At 45.4% G+C, this 19,374-nt stretch overlaps 1 protein-coding gene and 1 pseudogene across 1 annotated transcript; one reads left to right on the top strand and one right to left on the bottom strand.

Moving 5' to 3' along the window:
* Positions 1 to 9,139: 9,139 nt before the first annotated feature.
* On the bottom strand, positions 9,140 to 18,270 carry LOC135574786 (fibroin heavy chain-like; the record flags this gene model as incomplete). Its single annotated transcript, XM_065026985.1, has 4 exons — positions 9,140 to 9,274; positions 11,985 to 12,211; positions 15,087 to 15,476; positions 17,697 to 18,270. Coding segments are annotated over 4 exons (1,326 nt in total), but the record flags the coding sequence as incomplete, so codon positions are not given.
* Positions 12,609 to 14,240, top strand: LOC135574631 (cell surface glycoprotein 1-like; annotated as a pseudogene).
* Positions 18,271 to 19,374: the final 1,104 nt, after the last annotated feature.

Here is a 19,374-nt window from a genome sequence, read left to right as displayed (position 1 = left end):
CAGCAATGTTTTTTTTTGGACAGCAGTAGCTTCTTCCGTGGTGTCCTCCCATGAACACCATTCTTGTTTAGTGTTTTAAGTATTGTAGACTTGTCAGAGATGTTAGCATGTTCCAGAGATTTCTGTACGTCTTTAGCTGACACTAGAATTCTTAACCTCATTGAGCATCATCTTTTTCCACATTACAGCCTTATTCTAAAATGGATGAAATTGTTTTTTTTTCTCAATCTACACACAATACCCCATAATGACAAAGCAAAAACTGGTTTACAGAAATGTTTGTATTATTGTGCCCTTGCAGTCATCTTTGCAGGACGGCCACTCCTGAGAGTAAAAACAGTGCTGAACTTTCTCCATTTATAGACAATTTGTCTTACCGTGGACTGATGAACATCAAGGCTTTTAGAGATGCTTTTGTAACCCTTTCCAGCTTTATGCAAGTCAACAATTCTTAATCTTAGGTCTTCTGAGATCTCTTTTGTTCGGGGCATGGTTCATATCAGGCAATGATTCTGGTGAATAGCAAACTCAAATTTTGTGAGTGTTTTTCGTCTCGTCTCATTGATTGGACATCTGGTTAGCTGACTCCTGATTCCAATGAGCTTTTGGAGAAGTCATTAGCGTAGGGGTTCACATACTTTTCCCAACCTACACTGAATGTTTGTTATTAGTTTTAAGCACACTGCTTGTCTGTTGGGACTTAGATGAAGATTAGATCAAATGTGATGACCAATTTACGCAGAAATCCAGGTAATTCCAAATGGTTCACATACTTTTTCTTGCAACTGTATAATAAAGAGAACCTAACCACATTTATCTGGTTCTTGCCTGTGTAGCTTCAGAGGTTCCACCTGCAATATTTGTGTGATGAGAACACAGGCTGTCACCAAGGCTGCTGTTTTAAAACTTGGGTACAGGCAGTATCTTTTCTTCGCCCCTTTCCTATTGTTTGTGGCATACTATTCTCCAGATGGACAAATTATTCACACATTGGCATTTCCAAATCCATAGTACCACCCAAATATAATTTGACATTTTAAAGTGTCAAACAAACTAACAGACTAGCCCTGAAAATGAACAGATACCCGGACCCATGTGGAATTCCAAGGCTTTGCACAAGCAGTTTGCATCCTGCTTTGGTGTGTTGACCAAGGCAGCAGTGGCTGACATCTGTGAAGTTGTTGATGAAGGTTATGCAATTTTGCAATTAGAAAGGAAAATGAGGACCTATAATTTCCCAATGACGCGATGGGAAAGCGAGAACTCAAGCTGTTGTTACAGAAGCAGTCCCACCAGGTGAAGGTCTCCATCCAAATCAGTCGCAGCAGGAGAACACTGGTCATAAAAGGAATGGCATAACAATAACCGCTGGAGATTGAAGAGGTCAGTTCCCATGTTTAACTCATTCAGTTGCTACAGTGCATTCTGAAAGTATTCAGTCCCCTTGACTTTTTCCACATTTACAGCCTTATTCTAAAATGGATAAAAAAAATATAAAAAAATTCTCATCAATCTACACACAATACCCCATAATGACAAAGCAAAAACTGGTTTACAGAAATGTTTGTAGTATTGACGCACCGATATGACATTTTTGTTCGATATCCGATATTTTCCTTGCAAAAAAAAACAATACGGATATTACATTTTTGCAGTCTTTTAAGCATTCTAGTACAGTTAAATAGTTAACACACACACATGGACACAGCGGTCTAAGGCACTGTATCTCAGTACAAGAGGTGTCACTACAGTCCCTGGTTCAATTCCAGGCTGTATCACATCCGGCCGTGATTGGGAGTCCCATAGGGTGGCGCACAATTGGGCTGTCATTGTAAATAAGAATTTGTTCTTAACTGACTTACCTAGTTAAAAGGTTACACACACCACACTGAACAAAATGTTATTTTGTTGGCATTTGTGTATGTCCCCATTACCAGTAAAACATAATCAAAACCTATTTCTTTCACTTACTTGCTGTGCTGTTTCATTGTTCATTTGTTGTTAGTATAATTTAATTATGACAATGTGCTTTCATCAATTGAAAGCCCTTAAAAATGACTGCAGTTTCTACTGGTCAGTGTTTTCAGGCTGGTTGTATTGGAGCTAGCTAGGTACCAGAAGTTGTGCTCTAACAAATTATGCTTTATTACCAACGCGGTATTGTAAACACATCGTTCGTGGCTGGTGTTTGCTTACTTACTGTATTTTTTTTTGACAGGCAAAGACCCAAACGGCGTTCCATAGTATGTATGTCATGAAGCTAATTGAAGTGTGTAACTGTGTAACTCCGGTGGGGCAACATCTGAAAAATAGCGCACTTGGTAGTGTGTACCGTTGCTCGATCAGTCGGCAAAAGCCAACATCACCCACGACAGAGAACGGTTGATTGTCAAGAGCAATGACTTTCATTATCTTGGCTTTAATGGATTTCCCTTTGAGTTGTCTCGCTGAAATTGTCTTACTCTTTCAAATGACTGCTTGACTTGTTGACTGCTCGATCCACACAGCAGGCATTGTGGGCTAGGTTAGGAATGCTGTGTTGCACGTGTAGTGCAAAATTTTACGTGGCGTCATTATGTCATGTACCTACGTTATATAGGTATTGTCAGTACCTTTTGACATTGGTTTTTAAACATCGGCGTTAAACTAGACATCAGCCAATACAGATGTTTGCATTTTTAGCTAATATCGTCCAATTCCGATATGTTCACTGACTATATTGTGCATCCCTAGTTTGTATATATTAAACTAAAATATCACATTTAGATAAGTATTCAGACCCTTTACCCAGTACTTTGTTGACATACCTTTGGTGGTGATTACAGCCTTGAGTCGTCTTGGGTATGACGCTACAAGCTTGGCACACCTGTATTTGGGGAGTTTCTCTCATTCTTCTCTGCAGATCCTCTCAAGCTATTTTCAGGTCTCTCCAGAGATGTTCAAGTCCGGGCTCTGGCTGGGCCACTCAAGGACATTCAGAGACTTGCCCCAAAGCCACTCCTGCGCTGTCTTGGCTGTGTGGTTAGGTTCGTTGTGCTGTTGGAAGGTGAACCTTCGCCCCAGTCTGAGGTCCTGAGTGCTCTGGAGCAGGTTTTCATCAAGGATCTCTCTGTACTTTGCTCTGTTCATATTTCCCTACTAGTCTCCCAGTACCTGCTGCTGAAAAAATCCCCACAGCATGATGCTGCCACCACCATGCTTCACCGTAGGGATGGTGCCACGTTTCCTCCAGACGTGAATCTTGGCATTCAGGCCAAAGTTCAATCTTGTTTTCATCAGACCAGAGAATCTTGTTTCTTATAGTCTGAGCGTCTTTCGGGGGCCTTTTGGCAAACTCCTGTTGTGCCTTTTTACTGAGGAGTGGCTTCTACCATAAAGGCCTGGTTGGTGGAGTGCTGCAGAGATGGATGTCCTTCTGGAAGGTTCTCACATCTTCACAGAGGAACTCTGGAGCTCTGTCAGAGTCACCTCCCTGACCAAGGCCCTTCTACCCATATTGCTCAGTTTGGCCGGGCTGCCAGCCCTAGGAAGAGTTTGTGGTTCCAATCTTCTTCCATTTAAGAATGATGGAGGCCACAGTGTTCTTGGGGACCTTTAATGCTGCGGAAATGTTTTGGTATTCTTCAAAGTAGCCACCCTTTTCCTTGATGACAGCTTTGCACACTCTTGGTATTCTCTCAACCAGCTTCACCTAGAATGCTTTTCCAACAGTCTTGAAGGAGTTCCCACAAGCTGAGTGCTTGTTGGCTGCTTTTCCTTCACTCTGCGGTCCAACTCATCCCAAACCATCTCAATTGGGTTGAGGTCGGGTGATTGTGGAGGCCAGGTCATCTGATGCAGCACTCCATCACTCTCCTTCTTGGTCAAATGGCCCTTACACAGCCTGGAGGTGTGTTGGGTCATTGTCCTGTTGAAAAACAAATGATAGTCCCACTAAGCGCAAACCAGATGGGATGGCGTACCGCTGCAGAATGCTGTGGTAGCCATGCTGGTTAAGTGTGCCTTGAATTCTAAATACATCACTGATGGTGTGGGTCTGCTTTGCTGGTGACACTATCACACATCCTCCTCCATGCTTCACAGTGGGAACCACACATGCAGAGATCACCCGTTCACCTACTCTGCGTCTCACAAAAATGCGGCGGTTGGAACCAAAAATCTCAAATTTGGACTCATCTGACCAAAGGACAGATTTCCACCGGTCTAATGTCCATTGCTCATGTTTCTTGGTCAAAACAAGTCTCTTCTTCTTACGGTTTTCTTTAGTGGTGTTTTTTTGCAGCAATTTAACCATGAAGGCCTAATTCACATAGTCTCCTCTGAACAGTTGATGTTGAGATGTGTCTGTTACTTGAACTCTGTGACGCATTTATTTGGGCTACAATTTCTGAGGCTGGCAACTCTAATTAACTTATCCTCTGCAGCAGAGGTAACTCTCGGTCTTCCTTTCCTGCGGAGGTCCTCATGAGAGCCAGTTTCACCATAGCTCTTGATGATTTTTGAGACTGTTTTTTAAATTTTCCAGATTGACTGACCTTCACGTCTTAAAGTAATGATGGAGTGTCATTTCTCTTTGCTTATTTGAGCTGTTCTTGACATTATATGGACTTGTTCTTTTACCAGATAGGGCTATCTTCTGTATACCCCTCTACCTTGTCACAACACCACTGAATCGCTCTAATGCATTAAGAAGGAATGTTCAAAAAATAAATTTTAAATTTTAACAATGCACGCCTGTTAATTGAATTTCATTCCAGGTGACTACCTCATGAAGCTGGTTGAGAGAAAGCCAGAGAGTGTGCAAAGTTGTCATCAAGGCAAAGGGTGGCTGCTTTGAAGAATCTCAAATACAGAGAATGGATTTTGATTTGTTTAACACTTTTTTGGTTACTACATGATTCCATATTTGTTTTTTTCTAAGTGTTGATGTCTTCACTATTCTACAATGTATAAAGCAGTAAAAATAAAAACCCTTGAATGAGTAGGCGTGTCCAAACTTTTGACTGGTGTGTGTGTGTATAAAATATATATATATATATATAAGTACTACCTCTCTTTAGGAAAAACAGTCCTCCAACTCAATTTTTAAATATATATTCTGTTGCACACAACAGAACAGTTTAATTGTTTTTTTAAAGTTTAATTGCCCCTGACAATTTAGGATTTTGTGAAATAAACAGTTTAAAGGAAAAGGCCACCACAATTCCTGACTTACTCGACTCTCATGCAATAGGATCAATGGGCCAGGGTTCCGATCTGTTTAGACAATTATATTTCACATATCATGAATAAATACAGGTTATTGACACTTTTCTACTATTAAGTGGGGCACTTAAATAAAATAAAAAATGCTTTGTGTTGCAGACAAGATTGCTGACGAGATGCTGATTAGCACGGCGTTTCTAAAAGCAGAGGCCTGCGAAACAGACCAGGCCCGGGTTTGAAAAGTCAATGAGAAGTGAAATATTCTCCCTTTTGGTTAATTTTCTCTCAATCTAAAGGCACAAACTAGATTCGAGCCAATGTCTTAAGTAGTTGAACATGTTATTACTTCAACCTCGTGAAAGTGACAAACTGACACGTTTCTATTTTTGTCTTAATATCAGATTGCCTTTGATTTGATGGCCTGCGCAGCTCGGAGTGAGACAGACCCAATGACGTGTGTCTACTCATGAGCTGTGCTACCCAATCTTGCCATGACATCGCCTACAAGTGTGATCGGGGATTTCTATTGTAGAAGCAGTTTTACCCTATCTTCTAATGCCGCGTTCACGAGTTCTGAACTCGTATTTGTCAGATTTGCAAACTGGTTGACTACAACCAGACTTTATTTTGAGATCAAATGTTTCACCTATGAGAACATTTGTAGAATATCGGCTAAAATCCATCTGTTCCATCCTCTCCCACCGCCGGCTACTGTGCTTCCTCTCACTACCATGTGAGTGGAAACACCAAGCGGATGCTTCACATTTATACATCCGGTGAAATATCTGTCTCATTGTTCCGTCTTTGACAATACTGTACTGTCTTTGGCATTAGCTTCCCTGAAGCAACACTAGCTGGATCCTAACCACATTAAGACTTCCGGTTTTGGGGTTTTGCCTTCAAAATAAAGGTCCGTTGTAAAAACGTTATGTGTATGACACGAAATCAATATTTTTTTGCAGCTTTGCAACGTGCATAATTTATGTAAAAACAAATTATAACTACAGTGGGGAAAATCTAAATGAAAGAGAATTGCTACTTTATATAAGATAAAGAATATAAGGTAGAGCAGAGAGAAATGGTTGGAGCATATGTAAATGAATGTCAAGAGCATAATAGCCTTCTGGTGAAAAAAAAATAAGATACAATTACAATCATATTGATTGTATGATTCCTGTTTATTTACTGGTACTTTTGTTCAAGGATGCAATTTTTAAATGTAATGTTTAGAAAGTCTCATCGTATTTTTGTTGTATTGCACAAACCAATTGCATTGTCCAGAAGAAATTATTGGTTGTGTCCGTAAAACCAGGATCCTGTCTACTCACTAGTGTCCCCACAGGGGAGTTTTAACAAAAAGTTAGGTCATAGCAAGTGGACTTTTTTACTGTGGTCAAATAGGTTGCATGGGCACCGGGACACTATACCACAGGAGGCTGCTGAGGGGAGAACGGCTCTTAGTAATGGCCGGAACGGAGCAAATGGAAGGGCCATCCATGTGTTTGATGTATTTGATACCATTCTATTAATTCCACTCCAGCCATTACCACAAGCCGGTTCTCCCCAATTAAGGTGTCACCAACCTCCTTTGCGCTATACGGTAAAAATATAGCACTGTAGAGAGGGAACCTTACTACCTGTCTCAGTTTAAGCGGGGTGGAAAATACTCAATAGGGTCTCTACTAACAAAATATTTATTATTTTGAGGGGGAATACCAAGCAACACTTTCTTCTCCATAAGAATTCAAAATTTCCAGTATTTCTGTGTTCATATTTTTGGCAAATCACCGCCATAATAAGAGTTCAAAATGTACAGTATTTCTGTTTTCATATTTCTGAACAACATATGGATTCTTCAGACATTCAGAATAGTGAAAAAACATAATGAGGGCAAATAAAGCCACTCTACAAATTATGAATAACAATGTTCCCTCTAAACTGCACGCGGGCACGGGCGTACAGTAGTCCAGAGACTTCTGTGCAGCTCCCCCAGGACTGCTGCACTGAAGAAACATCAGCCCACACAGAGAAGCACAAAATTGAACTTCACTCAACTTTCTAGAACAGTGGTCACCAACCGGTTAATTGCGATTAACTGGTGGATCTCCAAGGCATTCCTAGTTTGCACACGAACCGCCGCCCGTTTGGAGTAAGAAATCATGAATGTATTTACATGTGAATTCCTTTGTTCGCAGTGGATCTCTGTCAGAACCAGCTCTCCTTAGGAAGAGTGTTGGGCCTTTCAGCGGCACGCTTGTAAGGCTCTGATTGTTCAAAAGGGGTCCCCCTCCCCCGTCTTCTACTGTTGTTCACTCTGGAAGATGCTCCTTGGAAGATTGGCTAGCCAGCCATGCCGACAGTTCCCATTAGTGATGAAAGTAGTAGAATACAGTGATTTGAGAAGAGTTGTACTGGTCTAAATGTTCATTTCTTTACCAATCCTTTTTTGCACTCTGGTCAACAGGGATGGTTCCGTTAGGCTGACACGCTCTGACGTCACATGGGATTTGGCTACTTACTGTGCAAAGTTTATAGGAGACAAATTCTATTATGGCTCCTAATATCACATTCATATATTATCAAAATACTTTCATAATTGTTCATATTTCATATACAATGTAGAGGATGGAGACGCCGTACATGTAGTGTTATATACCTTTCAAGTTACAGTATTTCATTTATGACATTTTTAAGGACATCACAAAATAACAACCCATAATGCCATTATTATTCTTTAGATCGCCACTGACCATTCTTCATGTTCTTATGTTTTGTGCATGAGGCAGAAATAATGTTGTGCGACTCGAGTTACGCCATCAGCTGGAAGACGGTGTCCCTTTTTGGTCAGTGTCAGTTGGGGAATGTTGAGAGGTGGACCCTCAGTCTGCTGCTCTCTCCCTCCGCTGAGACTGACCATCAGATGCAAGCCCAGTAAAATAAAAATAAAATGATTTAAATGTATGCTCACTCAGCTGTGCCTCACAAGTAATACAACAATGGATCTATTACTAGTGTTATCATATAGTCTACCTCAATTTTTTTATATATCATTTTTTTTAAATACCATTCAGGGCTGCTGTAGACCTATATGCAAATAGACCATTGCCATATATGGATCTGTACCATTTACTTTGAACTGGACTTGTTTTGAGATCAAAGTGAGAGCTGCATGTAACCACGTGTGTACATTTAGTTAATATCCTTTTCTAGTTAGGGAGTTATTAGCCCAGTTATATATCATTTGTAGTCAGCAATAGGGGAGTGATTGCTTCCTACAAGAACACAAAACGTGTCCAGTTCTAGACATCTTTGAAAAGCGATGTCTAGAAGCTTTTTTTTGTCTTAAATGGGCAGTGTTATATTTTGAGAGAGGCATGAGTAAGCTATGTGGCCAATAGGCAGAGGGTAGCACAATTTGTCTGATTCTCTGTAATAATGGTATGGGAATACAAAAAGCATTTTATTTTCAGTCACCTTGTCTGAAGGACAAGTGGATGAACAGGTTATTGTCAAGCCCTGCATGTCTTTTTCAAAGTCTCATGGAATTTAGGCCTACATTGAACACCACATAATGATGGTTGAATGATAGAACAGCTGTTTCTATGTTAAAATGCTATGGGATGCTTTTCCTCTATTGCTTTTTATGGTAGGCCACTGGTAGGCCCACATTACGATCAAATAGCCACAGTAGCCTACTTGGTCACTGTTAAAACTGTAACTTAAAGCAGGTACAGCCTCAGTGTTCACAGGAAATGCGCGCTGGAAGTTGCACAGAATTTTCCAACCTTCAAGTGCTCAGCAGACCTGCTCAGTGCCAAAAAATGTTTGAGGGAACATTGATTGCTAACCCGTGCGGTAGCAGAGAGAACAGTCTATGACTAGGGTGGCTGGAGTCTTTGACCATTTTTAGGGCCTTCCTCTGACACAACCTGGTTTAGAGGTCCTGGATGGCGCAAGGCTTGGCCCCAGTGATGTACTGGCCGTACACACTACCCTTGCGGTCGGAGGCAAGCAGTTGCCAACCAGTCAAGATGCTCTCGATGGTGCAGCTGTATAACCTTTTGAGGATCTGAGGACCAATGCCAAATCTTTTTTGTCACGAATCCCGCTTCCTGAGTCTGTGTTTGCCTGTGTTTCTGTCCTGGAGTGTGTTTCCGGTGTCTTGGAACGCACCCTGTCTGGTTGCCGGGCGAATTAGCTTGTTGGGAGATCGATGTTCACCCGCACCTGTATCCCATCAGTAATCTGCACACCTGTCCTGATCATCACCTCTCCCCTTCAAACGCTCTGACCTGACATCCATTCCCTGCCGGATCGTTAGCCATGAACAGTATGTTGTGCCATAGTATCAGCCTCAAGTTGGATAGATTTTGTTTTGTTGTTTTTTACGTATTGCTTGCCTTAAACTTACCTCCGTTTGTTCTGTCTTCAGTTACTCACCCGGATCATTTACCCCATTCCCGCCTGGTCGTCGGAGGATTCCGCTACCCCATTGGATCCACCTATTTACTCCCATCAACTCACCACCGCTGCCCGCTACGCCACCTGGATATATCTACCCATTCACATTCACTTGTAAATAAATACTCACCTTCTTCCTACTCTCCTTGTCCTGGTCTGCTTCTGGGTTCGATTTTGAAAGAACGTGACAGAACGATCCGGCCAAGGATGAACCCAGCGGACCTGGACTCCGTTTGCCATGCCATTACCCAGCAGGGGAAGACATTGGGACAACACAAGACGGCGCTACAGGAGATAGCGGGTTCAATCCAGAACTTATCTGCTAGCTTGACACAAATCCAAGATCAGCTCAGTTTGCCGGCGATTCATTCACCACCTGTTTCACCCATCTCATCTGCCGTGTCTGGTGCGGTTTCCTTCCGTGAGCCCAAGGTTCCGCCACCGGAGAAGTACGAGGGAGATCTGGGAGGATGCCGTTCATTTCTTTTACAGTGTGGGTTGGTTTTTGATCTGCAGCCCTACTCTTACGCCACAGATAAGGCTAGGATAGCTTTTGTTATTGAGCTGCTGCGTGGTAGAGCTCTGGAATGGGCTTCAGCTGTTTGGGAACGACGGGACACATGCATGACGTCATACCAGGGTTTCACGGCAGAGATGAGAAAGCTTTTTGACCATCCAGTCCGAGGTAAGGACGCAGCTAAACGTTTGTTCTCTCTTCGCCAAGGAGCTCGCAGTGTGGCAGACTTTGTGATAGAATTCAGGACATTGGCTGTGGAGAGTGGTTGGAATGAGGAATCACTACAAGCGGTTTTTTACCAGGGGTTGTCGAGCAACTCAAGACGAGCTGATCTCCTATCCAGAGCCTAGTGACCTAGATAGTTTGGTCACCTTAGCTATTCGGGTAGATAATAGAGTCCGAGAGAGAAGGAGGGAGAAGCAGTGGGGTCCATCTAATCAATCTGAGACTCGGTTACCATTCGGGTCAGGAAGTGGACCAGAACCATTTTCCTTCACACGGGATTAGTGGAGGAGTCCTGCCGCCAGATCCTGAACCTATGCAAGTGGGGCGGCACGGGTTAACTAAGGACGAGCGCCAACGTAGACGTGAGACCAACAGCTGCCTCTAGACTGTGGTAGTTCGGGACATTACATCTCCGTTTGTCCTCAGCGCCCGTTAAACTGCTCGGCTCGTTAAGTTTGGGAGGTTTGTTAGCGAGCCAGTTTCAACCTCTCAAGAGCCCTGTCAGACCTCGTTTTCCTGCTACCCTCATAAATAAGAATCAGAGTTTAGCGATTAACGCTTTCATCGATTCAGGTGCATTTCTGAACTTGAAGAGCCGATTCACCAACGTGCCGATTCTCTCTCAACCTGACACTTCCCGTCAGTTTGTTGTTGAGGTGGACGCGTCTGATGTGGGAGTGGGCGCCATCCTGTCCCAGCGTAGCTCCACTGACGGTAAACCCTGCGCCTTCTACTCTTGTCGTCTTTCACCAGCTGAGAGAAACTACGATGTGGGTAACTGGGAGCTTCTCGCTGTGAAGCTTGCCTTGGAGGAGTGGCGTCACTGGTTGGAGGGAGCGGAGCAACCGTTTGTGGTCTGGACTGACCACAAGAATCTGGCTTACGTGCAATCGGCTAAACGTCTCAACTCCCGTCAGGCCAGGTGGGCTTTGTTTTTGGACGCTTCAAGACCCCTGACGTTCCGACCTGGGTCGAAGAACCAAAGACGCCTTGTCCCGGATGTTCTCAAGACGGATGAGAGTGGGGCCAAGACTGAATTCTTCCCAGAACCTTGTCGTGGGAGCCGTTACATGGAGGATTGAGGAGGATGTGATGGCGGCCCTTCAGAACCAGAAACCCCGTCCACCCGGTCGGTTGTTTGTGCCTGAGGTCCGTTAAGTTCTTCAGTGGTCCCACGCCAGCAAGATAGCTTGTCACCCTGGCGTTGCTCATACTATGGCGCTACAGTGCAGACGATTTTGGTGGCTTGCCATGGGAGAAGATACCCGGAGGTTTGTTGCCGTTGCCGCATGTACTGTTTGTGCTCAGAACAAAAGTACCAATCGGCCCAGCTCTGGGCTTCTTCACCCCCTACCTATTCCTCGGCGACCTTGGTCGCATCTGGCCCTGGATTTTGTCACGGGATTGCCCCCTTCTGTTGGGAACACGGTCCAAGACCAGAACCAAGACCAGAACCAGAACCAAGACCAAGACCAGAACCAGAACCAAGACCAGAACCAGAACCAGAACCAAGACCAAGACCAAGACCAAGACAAGAACCAGAACCAAGACCAGAACCAAGACCAGAACCAGAACCAAGACCAAGACCAAGACCAGAACCAGAACCAAGACCAAGACCAGAACCAGAACCAGAACCAAGACCAAGACCAGAACCAGAACCAGAACCAAGACCAGAACCAGAACCAAGACCAGAACCAGAACCAGAATCAAGACCAAGACCAGAACCAGAACCAGTACCAAGACCAAGACCAGAACCAGAACCAGAACTAGAACCAAGACCAAGACCAGAACCAGAACCAAGACCTGAACCAAGACCACGACTAGGAACCAGAACCATGGCCAGAACCAAGAACAAGACCAGAACCAGAACCAAGACCAGAACCAGAACCAGAACCAAGACCAAGACAAGAACCAGAACCAGAACCAAGACCAGAACCAGAACCAAGACCAAGACCAGAACCAGAACCAAGACCAGAACCAGAACCAAGACCAGAACCAGAACCAGAACCAAGACCAGAACCAGAACCAAGACCAGAACAAGAACCAAGACCAAGACCAGAACCAGAACCAAGACCAAGAACAGAACCAGAACCAAGACCAGAACCAGAACCAGAACCAGAACCAAGACCAAGACCAGAACCAGACCAAGACCACGACCAAGACCAGAACCAGAACCAAGACCAGAACAAGAACCAGAACCATGACCAGAACCAGAACCAGTACCCAGACCAAGACCAGAACCAGAACAAGACCAAGATCAAGACCAGAACCAGAACCAAGACCAGAACTAAAACCAGAACCAAGACCAGAACCAGAACCAAGACCAAGATCAAGACCAGAACCAGAACCAAGACCAGAACTAAAACCAGAACCAAGACCAATACCAGAACCATAACAAAGACCAGAACCAGATCCAAGACCAGAACCAGAACCAAGACCAGAACCAGAACCAGAACCAAGACCAAGACCAGAACCAGAACCAAGACCAGAACCAGAATCAAGACCAAGACCAAGACCAGAACGAGAACCAGAACCAAGACCAGAACCAGAACCAGAACCAAGACCAGAACCAGAACCAAGACCAAGACCAGAACCAGAACCAAGACCAGAACCAGAACCAAGACCAGAACCAGAACCAAGACCAGAACCAAGACTAAGACCAGAACCAAGACCAAGACCAGAACAAGAACCAAGACCAGAACCAGAACCAAGACCAAGACCAGAACCAGAACCAGAACCAAGACCAGAATGAGAACCAGAACCAAGACCAGAACCAGAACCAGAACCAAGACCAAGACCAAGACCAGAACCAGAACCAAAACCAGAACCAGAACCAGAACCAAGACCAGAACCAGAACAAGATCAAGACCAGAACCAGAACCAGAACCAAGACCAAGACCAAGACCAGAACCAGAACCAAAACCAGAACCAGAACAAGACCAAGATCAAGACTAGAACCAGAACCAGAACCAAGACCAAGACCAGAACCAGAACCAAGACCAAGATCAGAACCAGAACCAAGACCAGAACCAAGACAAAGACCAAGACAAACACCAGAACCAGAACCAGAACCAAGACCAGAACCAGAACCAGAACAAGACCAAGACCAAGACCAGAACCAGAACAAAGACCAGAACCAAGACCAAGACCAGAACCAGAACCAAGATCAGAACCAGAACCAAGACCAGAACCAAGACCAGAACCAGAACCAAGACCAAGACCAGAACCAGAACCAAGACCAGAACCAGAACCAAGACCAAGACCAGAACCAAGACCAAGACCAAGACCAGAACCAGAACCAAGACCAGAACCAGAACCAGAACCAAAACCAAGCCCAGAACCAGAAACAAGAATAAGACGAGAACCAGAACCAAGACCAAGACCAAGACCACAACCAAGACCAGAACCAGAACCAAGACCAGAACCAGAACCAAGACCAAGACCAGAACCAGAACCAAGACCAGAACCAGAACCAGAACCAGAACCATGACCAGAACCAGAACCAGTACCAAGACCAGAACCAGAACTAGAACCAAGACCAGAACCAGAACCAAGACCAGAAACAGAACCAGAACCAAGACCAGAACCAGAACCAAGACCAGAACCAGAACCAAGACCAGAACCAAGACCACGACCAGAACCAGAACCATGGCTAGAACCAAGACCAGAACCAGAACCAAGACCAGAAACAGAACCAGAACCAAGACCAGAACCAGAACCAGAACCAAGACCAGAACCAGAACCAAGACCAGAACCAAGACCACGACCAGAACCAGAACCATGGCCAGAACCAAGAACAAGACCAGAACCAAGACCAGAACCAGAACCAGAACCAAGACCAAGATCAGAACCAGAACCAAGACCAGAACCAAGACAAAGACCAAGACAAACACCAGAACCAGAACCAGAACCAAGACCAGAACCAGAACCAGAACAAGAGCAAGACCAAGACCAGAACCAGAACAAAGACCAGAACCAAGACCAAGACCAGAACCAGAACCAAGATCAGAACCAGAACCAAGACCAGAACCAAGACCAGAACCAGAACCAAGACCAAGACCAGAACCAGAACCAAGACCAGAACCAGAACCAAGACCAAGACCAGAACCAAGACCAAGACCAAGACCAGAACCAGAACCATGACCAGAACCAGAACCAGAACCAAAACCAAGCCCAGAACCAGAAACAAGAATAAGACGAGAACCAGAACCAAGACCAAGACCACAACCAAGACCAGAACCAGAACCAAGACCAGAACCAGAACCAAGACCAAGACCAGAACCAGAACCAAGACCAGAACCAGAACCAGAACCAGAAACAGAACCAGAACCAAGACCAGAACCAGAACCAAGACCAGAACCAGAACCAAGACCAGAACCAAGACCACGACCAGAACCAGAACCATGGCTAGAACCAAGACCAGAACCAGAACCAAGACCAGAAACAGAACCAGAACCAAGACCAGAACCAGAACCAGAACCAAGACCAGAACCAGAACCAAGACCAGAACCAAGACCACGACCAGAACCAGAACCATGGCCAGAACCAAGAACAAGACCAGAACCAAGACCAGAACCAGAACCAGAACCAAGACCAAGACAAGAACCAGAACCAGAACCAAGACCAGAACCAGAACCAAGCCCAAGACCATAACCAGAACCAAGACCAGAACCAGAACCAAGACCAGAACCAGAACCAAGACCAGAACCAAGACCAGAACCAGAACCAGAACCATGACCAGAACCAGAACCAGAACCAAGACCAGAACCAAGACCAGAACCAGAACCAAGACCAAGACCAAGACCAGAACCAGAACCAAGACCAGAACCAGAACCAAGACCAAGACCAGAACCAGAACCAAGACCAGAACCAGAACCAAGACCAAGATCAAGACCAGAACCAGAACCAAGACCAGAACTAGAACCAGAACCAAGACCAGAACCAGACCCAGAACCAGAACCAAGACCAGAACCAGAACCAGAACCAAGACCAGAACCAGAACCAAGACCAAGATCAAGACCAGAACCAGAACCAGAACCAAGACCAGAACTAGAACCAGAACCAAGACCAGAACCAGACCCAGAACCAGAACCAAGACCAAGACCAGAACCAGAACCAAGACCAGAACCAGAACCAAGACCAGAACCAGAACCAAGACTAGAAACCAAGACCAAGACCAGAACCAGAACCAAGACCAGAACCAAGACCAGAACCAAGACCAAGACCAGAACCAGAACCAAGACCAGAACCAGAACTAGAACCAATAACAGGACCAGAACCAGAACCAAGACCAGAACCAGAACCAAGACCAGAACCAGAACCAGAACCAAGACCAAGATCAAGACCAGAACCAGAACCAAGACCAGAACGAGAACCAGAACCAAGACCAGAACCAGAACCAGAACCAAGACCAGAACCAGAACCAAGACCAGAACCAAGACCAAGACCAGAACCAGAACCAAGACCAAGACCAGAACAAGAACCAAGACCAGAACCAGAACCAAGACCAAGACCAGAACCAGAACCAGAACCAAGACCAGAATGAGAACCAGTACCAAGACCAGAACCAGAACCAGAACCAGAACCAAGACCAAGACCAGACCCAGAACCAAGACCAAGACCAAGACCAGAACCAGAACCAAAACCAGAACCAGAACCAGAACCAAGACCAGAACCAGAACCAAGACCAAGATCAAGACCAGAACCAGAACCAGAACCAAGACCAGAACTAGAACCAGAACCAAGACCAGAACCAGACCCAGAACCAGAACCAAGACCAAGACCAGAACCAGAATCAAGACCAGAACCAGAACCAAGACCAGAACCAGAACCAAGACTAGAAACCAAGACCAAGACCAGAACCAGAACCAAGACCAGAACCAAGACCAAGACCAGAACCAGAACCAAGACCAGAACCAAGACCAAGACCAGAACAAGAACCAAGACCAAGACCAGAACAAGAACCAAGACCAGAACCAGAACCAAGACCAAGACCAGAACCAGAACCAAGACCAAGACCAGAACCAGAACCAGAACCAAGACCAGAATGAGAACCAGAACCAAGACCAGAACCAGCACCAGAACCAAGACCAAGACCAGAACCAGAACCAAGACCAAGACCAAGACCAAGACCAGAACCAGAACCAGAACCAAAACCAGAAACAGAACCAGAACCAAGACCAGAACCAGAACAAGACCAAGACCAGAACCAGAACCAGAATAAGACCAAGACCAAGACCAAGACCAGAACCAGAACCAAGACCAGCACCAAGACCAGAACCAGAACCAAGACCAAGACCAGAACCAGAACCAAGACCAGAACCAAGACCAGAACCAGAAGCAGAACCATGACCAGAACCAGAACCAGAACCAAGACCAGAACCAAGACCAGGACCAGAACCAGAACCAAGACCAAGACCAAGACCAGAACCAGAACCAAGACCAGAACCAGAACCAAGACCAAGACCAGAACCAGAACCAGAACCAAGACCAGAACCAGAACCAAGATCAAGACCAGAACCAGAACCAAGACCAGAACTAGAACCAGAACCAAGACCAGAACCAGAACCAAGACCAAGACCAGAACCAGAACCAAGACCAGAACCAGAACCAAGAACAAGACCAGAACCAGAACCAAGACCAGAACCAAGACCAGAACCAGAACCAGAACCAAGACCAGAATGAGAACCAGAACCAAGACCAGAACCAGAACCAGAACCAAGACCAAGACCAGAACCAGAACCAAGACCAAGACCAAGACCAGAACCAGAACCAGAACCAAAACCAGAACCAGAACCAGAACCAAGACCAGAACCAGAACAAGATCAAGACCAGAACCAGAACCAAGACCAAGACCAAGACCATAACCAAAACCAAGACCAAGACCAGAACCAGAACCAAAACCAGAACCAGAACAAGACAAAGATCAAGACCAGAACCAGAACCAGAACCAAGACCAAGACCAGAACCAGAACCAAGACCAAGATCAGAACCAGAACCAAGACCAGAACCAAGACAAAGACCAAGACAAACATCAGAACCAGAACCAGAACCAAGACCAGAACCAGAACCAGAATAAGACCAAGACCAAGACCAAGACCAGAAACAGAACAAAGACCAGAACCAAGACCAAGACCAGAACCAGAACCAAGACCAGAACCAGAACCAAGACCAAGACCAGAACCAGAACCAAGAACAAGACCAGAACCAGAACCAAGACCAGAACCAGAACCAGAACCAAGACCAAGACAAGAACCAGAACCAGAACCAAGACCAGAACCAGAACCAAGACCAGAACCAAGACCAGAACCAGAACCAGAACCATGACCAGAACCAGAACCAGAACCAAGACCAGAACCAAGACCAAGACCAGAACCAGAACCAAGACCAAGACCAAGACCAGAACCAGAACCAAGACCAGAACCAGAACCAAGACCAAGACCAGAACCAGAACCAGAACCAAGACCAGAACCAGAACCAAGACCAAGATCAAGACCAGAACAAGAACCAAGACCAGAACCAGAACCAGAACCAAGACCAAGATCAAGACCAGAACCAGAACCAAGACCAGAACCAGAACCAGAACCAAGACCAGAACCAGAACCAAGACCAAGACCAAGACCAGAACCAGAACCAAGACCAGAACCAGAACCAAGACCAGAACCAGAACCAAGACCAGAACCAAGACCAAGACCAGAACCAGAACCAAGACCAAGACCAGAACAAGAACCAAGACCAGAACCAGAACCAAGACCAAGACCAGAACCAGAACCAGAACCAAGACCAGAATGAGAACCAGAACCAAGACCAGAACCAGCACCAGAACCAAGACCAAGACCAGAACCAGAACCAAGACCAAGACCAAGACCAAGACCAGAACCAGAACCAGAACCAAAACCAGAAACAGAACCAGAACCAAGACCAGAACCAGAACAAGACCAAGACCAGAACCAGCACCAGAATAAGACCAAGACCAAGACCAAGACCAGAACCAGAACAAAGACCAGAACCAAGACCAAGACCAGAACCAGAACCAAGACCAGAACCAGAACCAAGACCAGCACCAAGACCAGAACCAGAACCAAGACCAAGACCAGAACCAGAACCAAGACCAGAACCAGAACCAAGACCAAGACCAGAACCAGAACCAAGACCAAGACAAGAACCAGAACCAGAACCAAGACCAGAACCAGAACCAAGACCAGAACCAAGACCAGAACCAGAACCAGAACCATGACCAGAACCAGAACCAGAACCAAGACCAGAACCAAGACCAAGACCAGAACCAGAACCAAGACCAAGACCAAGACCAGAACCAGAACCAAGACCAGAACCAGAACCAAGACCAAGACCAGAACCAGAACCAGAACCAAGACCAGAACCAGAACCAAGACCAAGATCAAGACCAGAACAAGAACCAAGACCAGAACCAGAACCAGAACCAAGACCAAGATCAAGACCAGAACCAGAACCAAGACCAGAACCAGAACCAGAACCAAGACCAGAACCAGAACCAAGACCAAGACCAAGACCAGAACCAGAACCAAGACCAGAACCAGAACCAAGACCAGAACCAGAACCAAGACCAGAACCAAGACCAAGACCAGAACCAGAACCAAGACCAAGACCAGAACAAGAACCAAGACCAGAACCAGAACCAAGACCAAGACCAGAACCAGAACCAGAACCAAGACCAGAATGAGAACCAGAACCAAGACCAGAACCAGCACCAGAACCAAGACCAAGACCAGAACCAGAACCAAGACCAAGACCAAGACCAAGACCAGAACCAGAACCAGAACCAAAACCAGAAACAGAACCAGAACCAAGACCAGAACCAGAACAAGACCAAGACCAGAACCAGCACCAGAATAAGACCAAGACCAAGACCAAGACCAGAACCAGAACAAAGACCAGAACCAAGACCAAGACCAGAACCAGAACCAAGACCAGAACCAGAACCAAGA

This window comes from Oncorhynchus nerka, linkage group LG13, assembly GCF_034236695.1.
Source record: "Oncorhynchus nerka isolate Pitt River linkage group LG13, Oner_Uvic_2.0, whole genome shotgun sequence".
In the NCBI taxonomy this organism is placed as follows: Eukaryota; Metazoa; Chordata; class Actinopteri; order Salmoniformes; family Salmonidae; genus Oncorhynchus; species Oncorhynchus nerka.
This window is presented reverse-complemented; position numbering and strand designations above follow the sequence as displayed.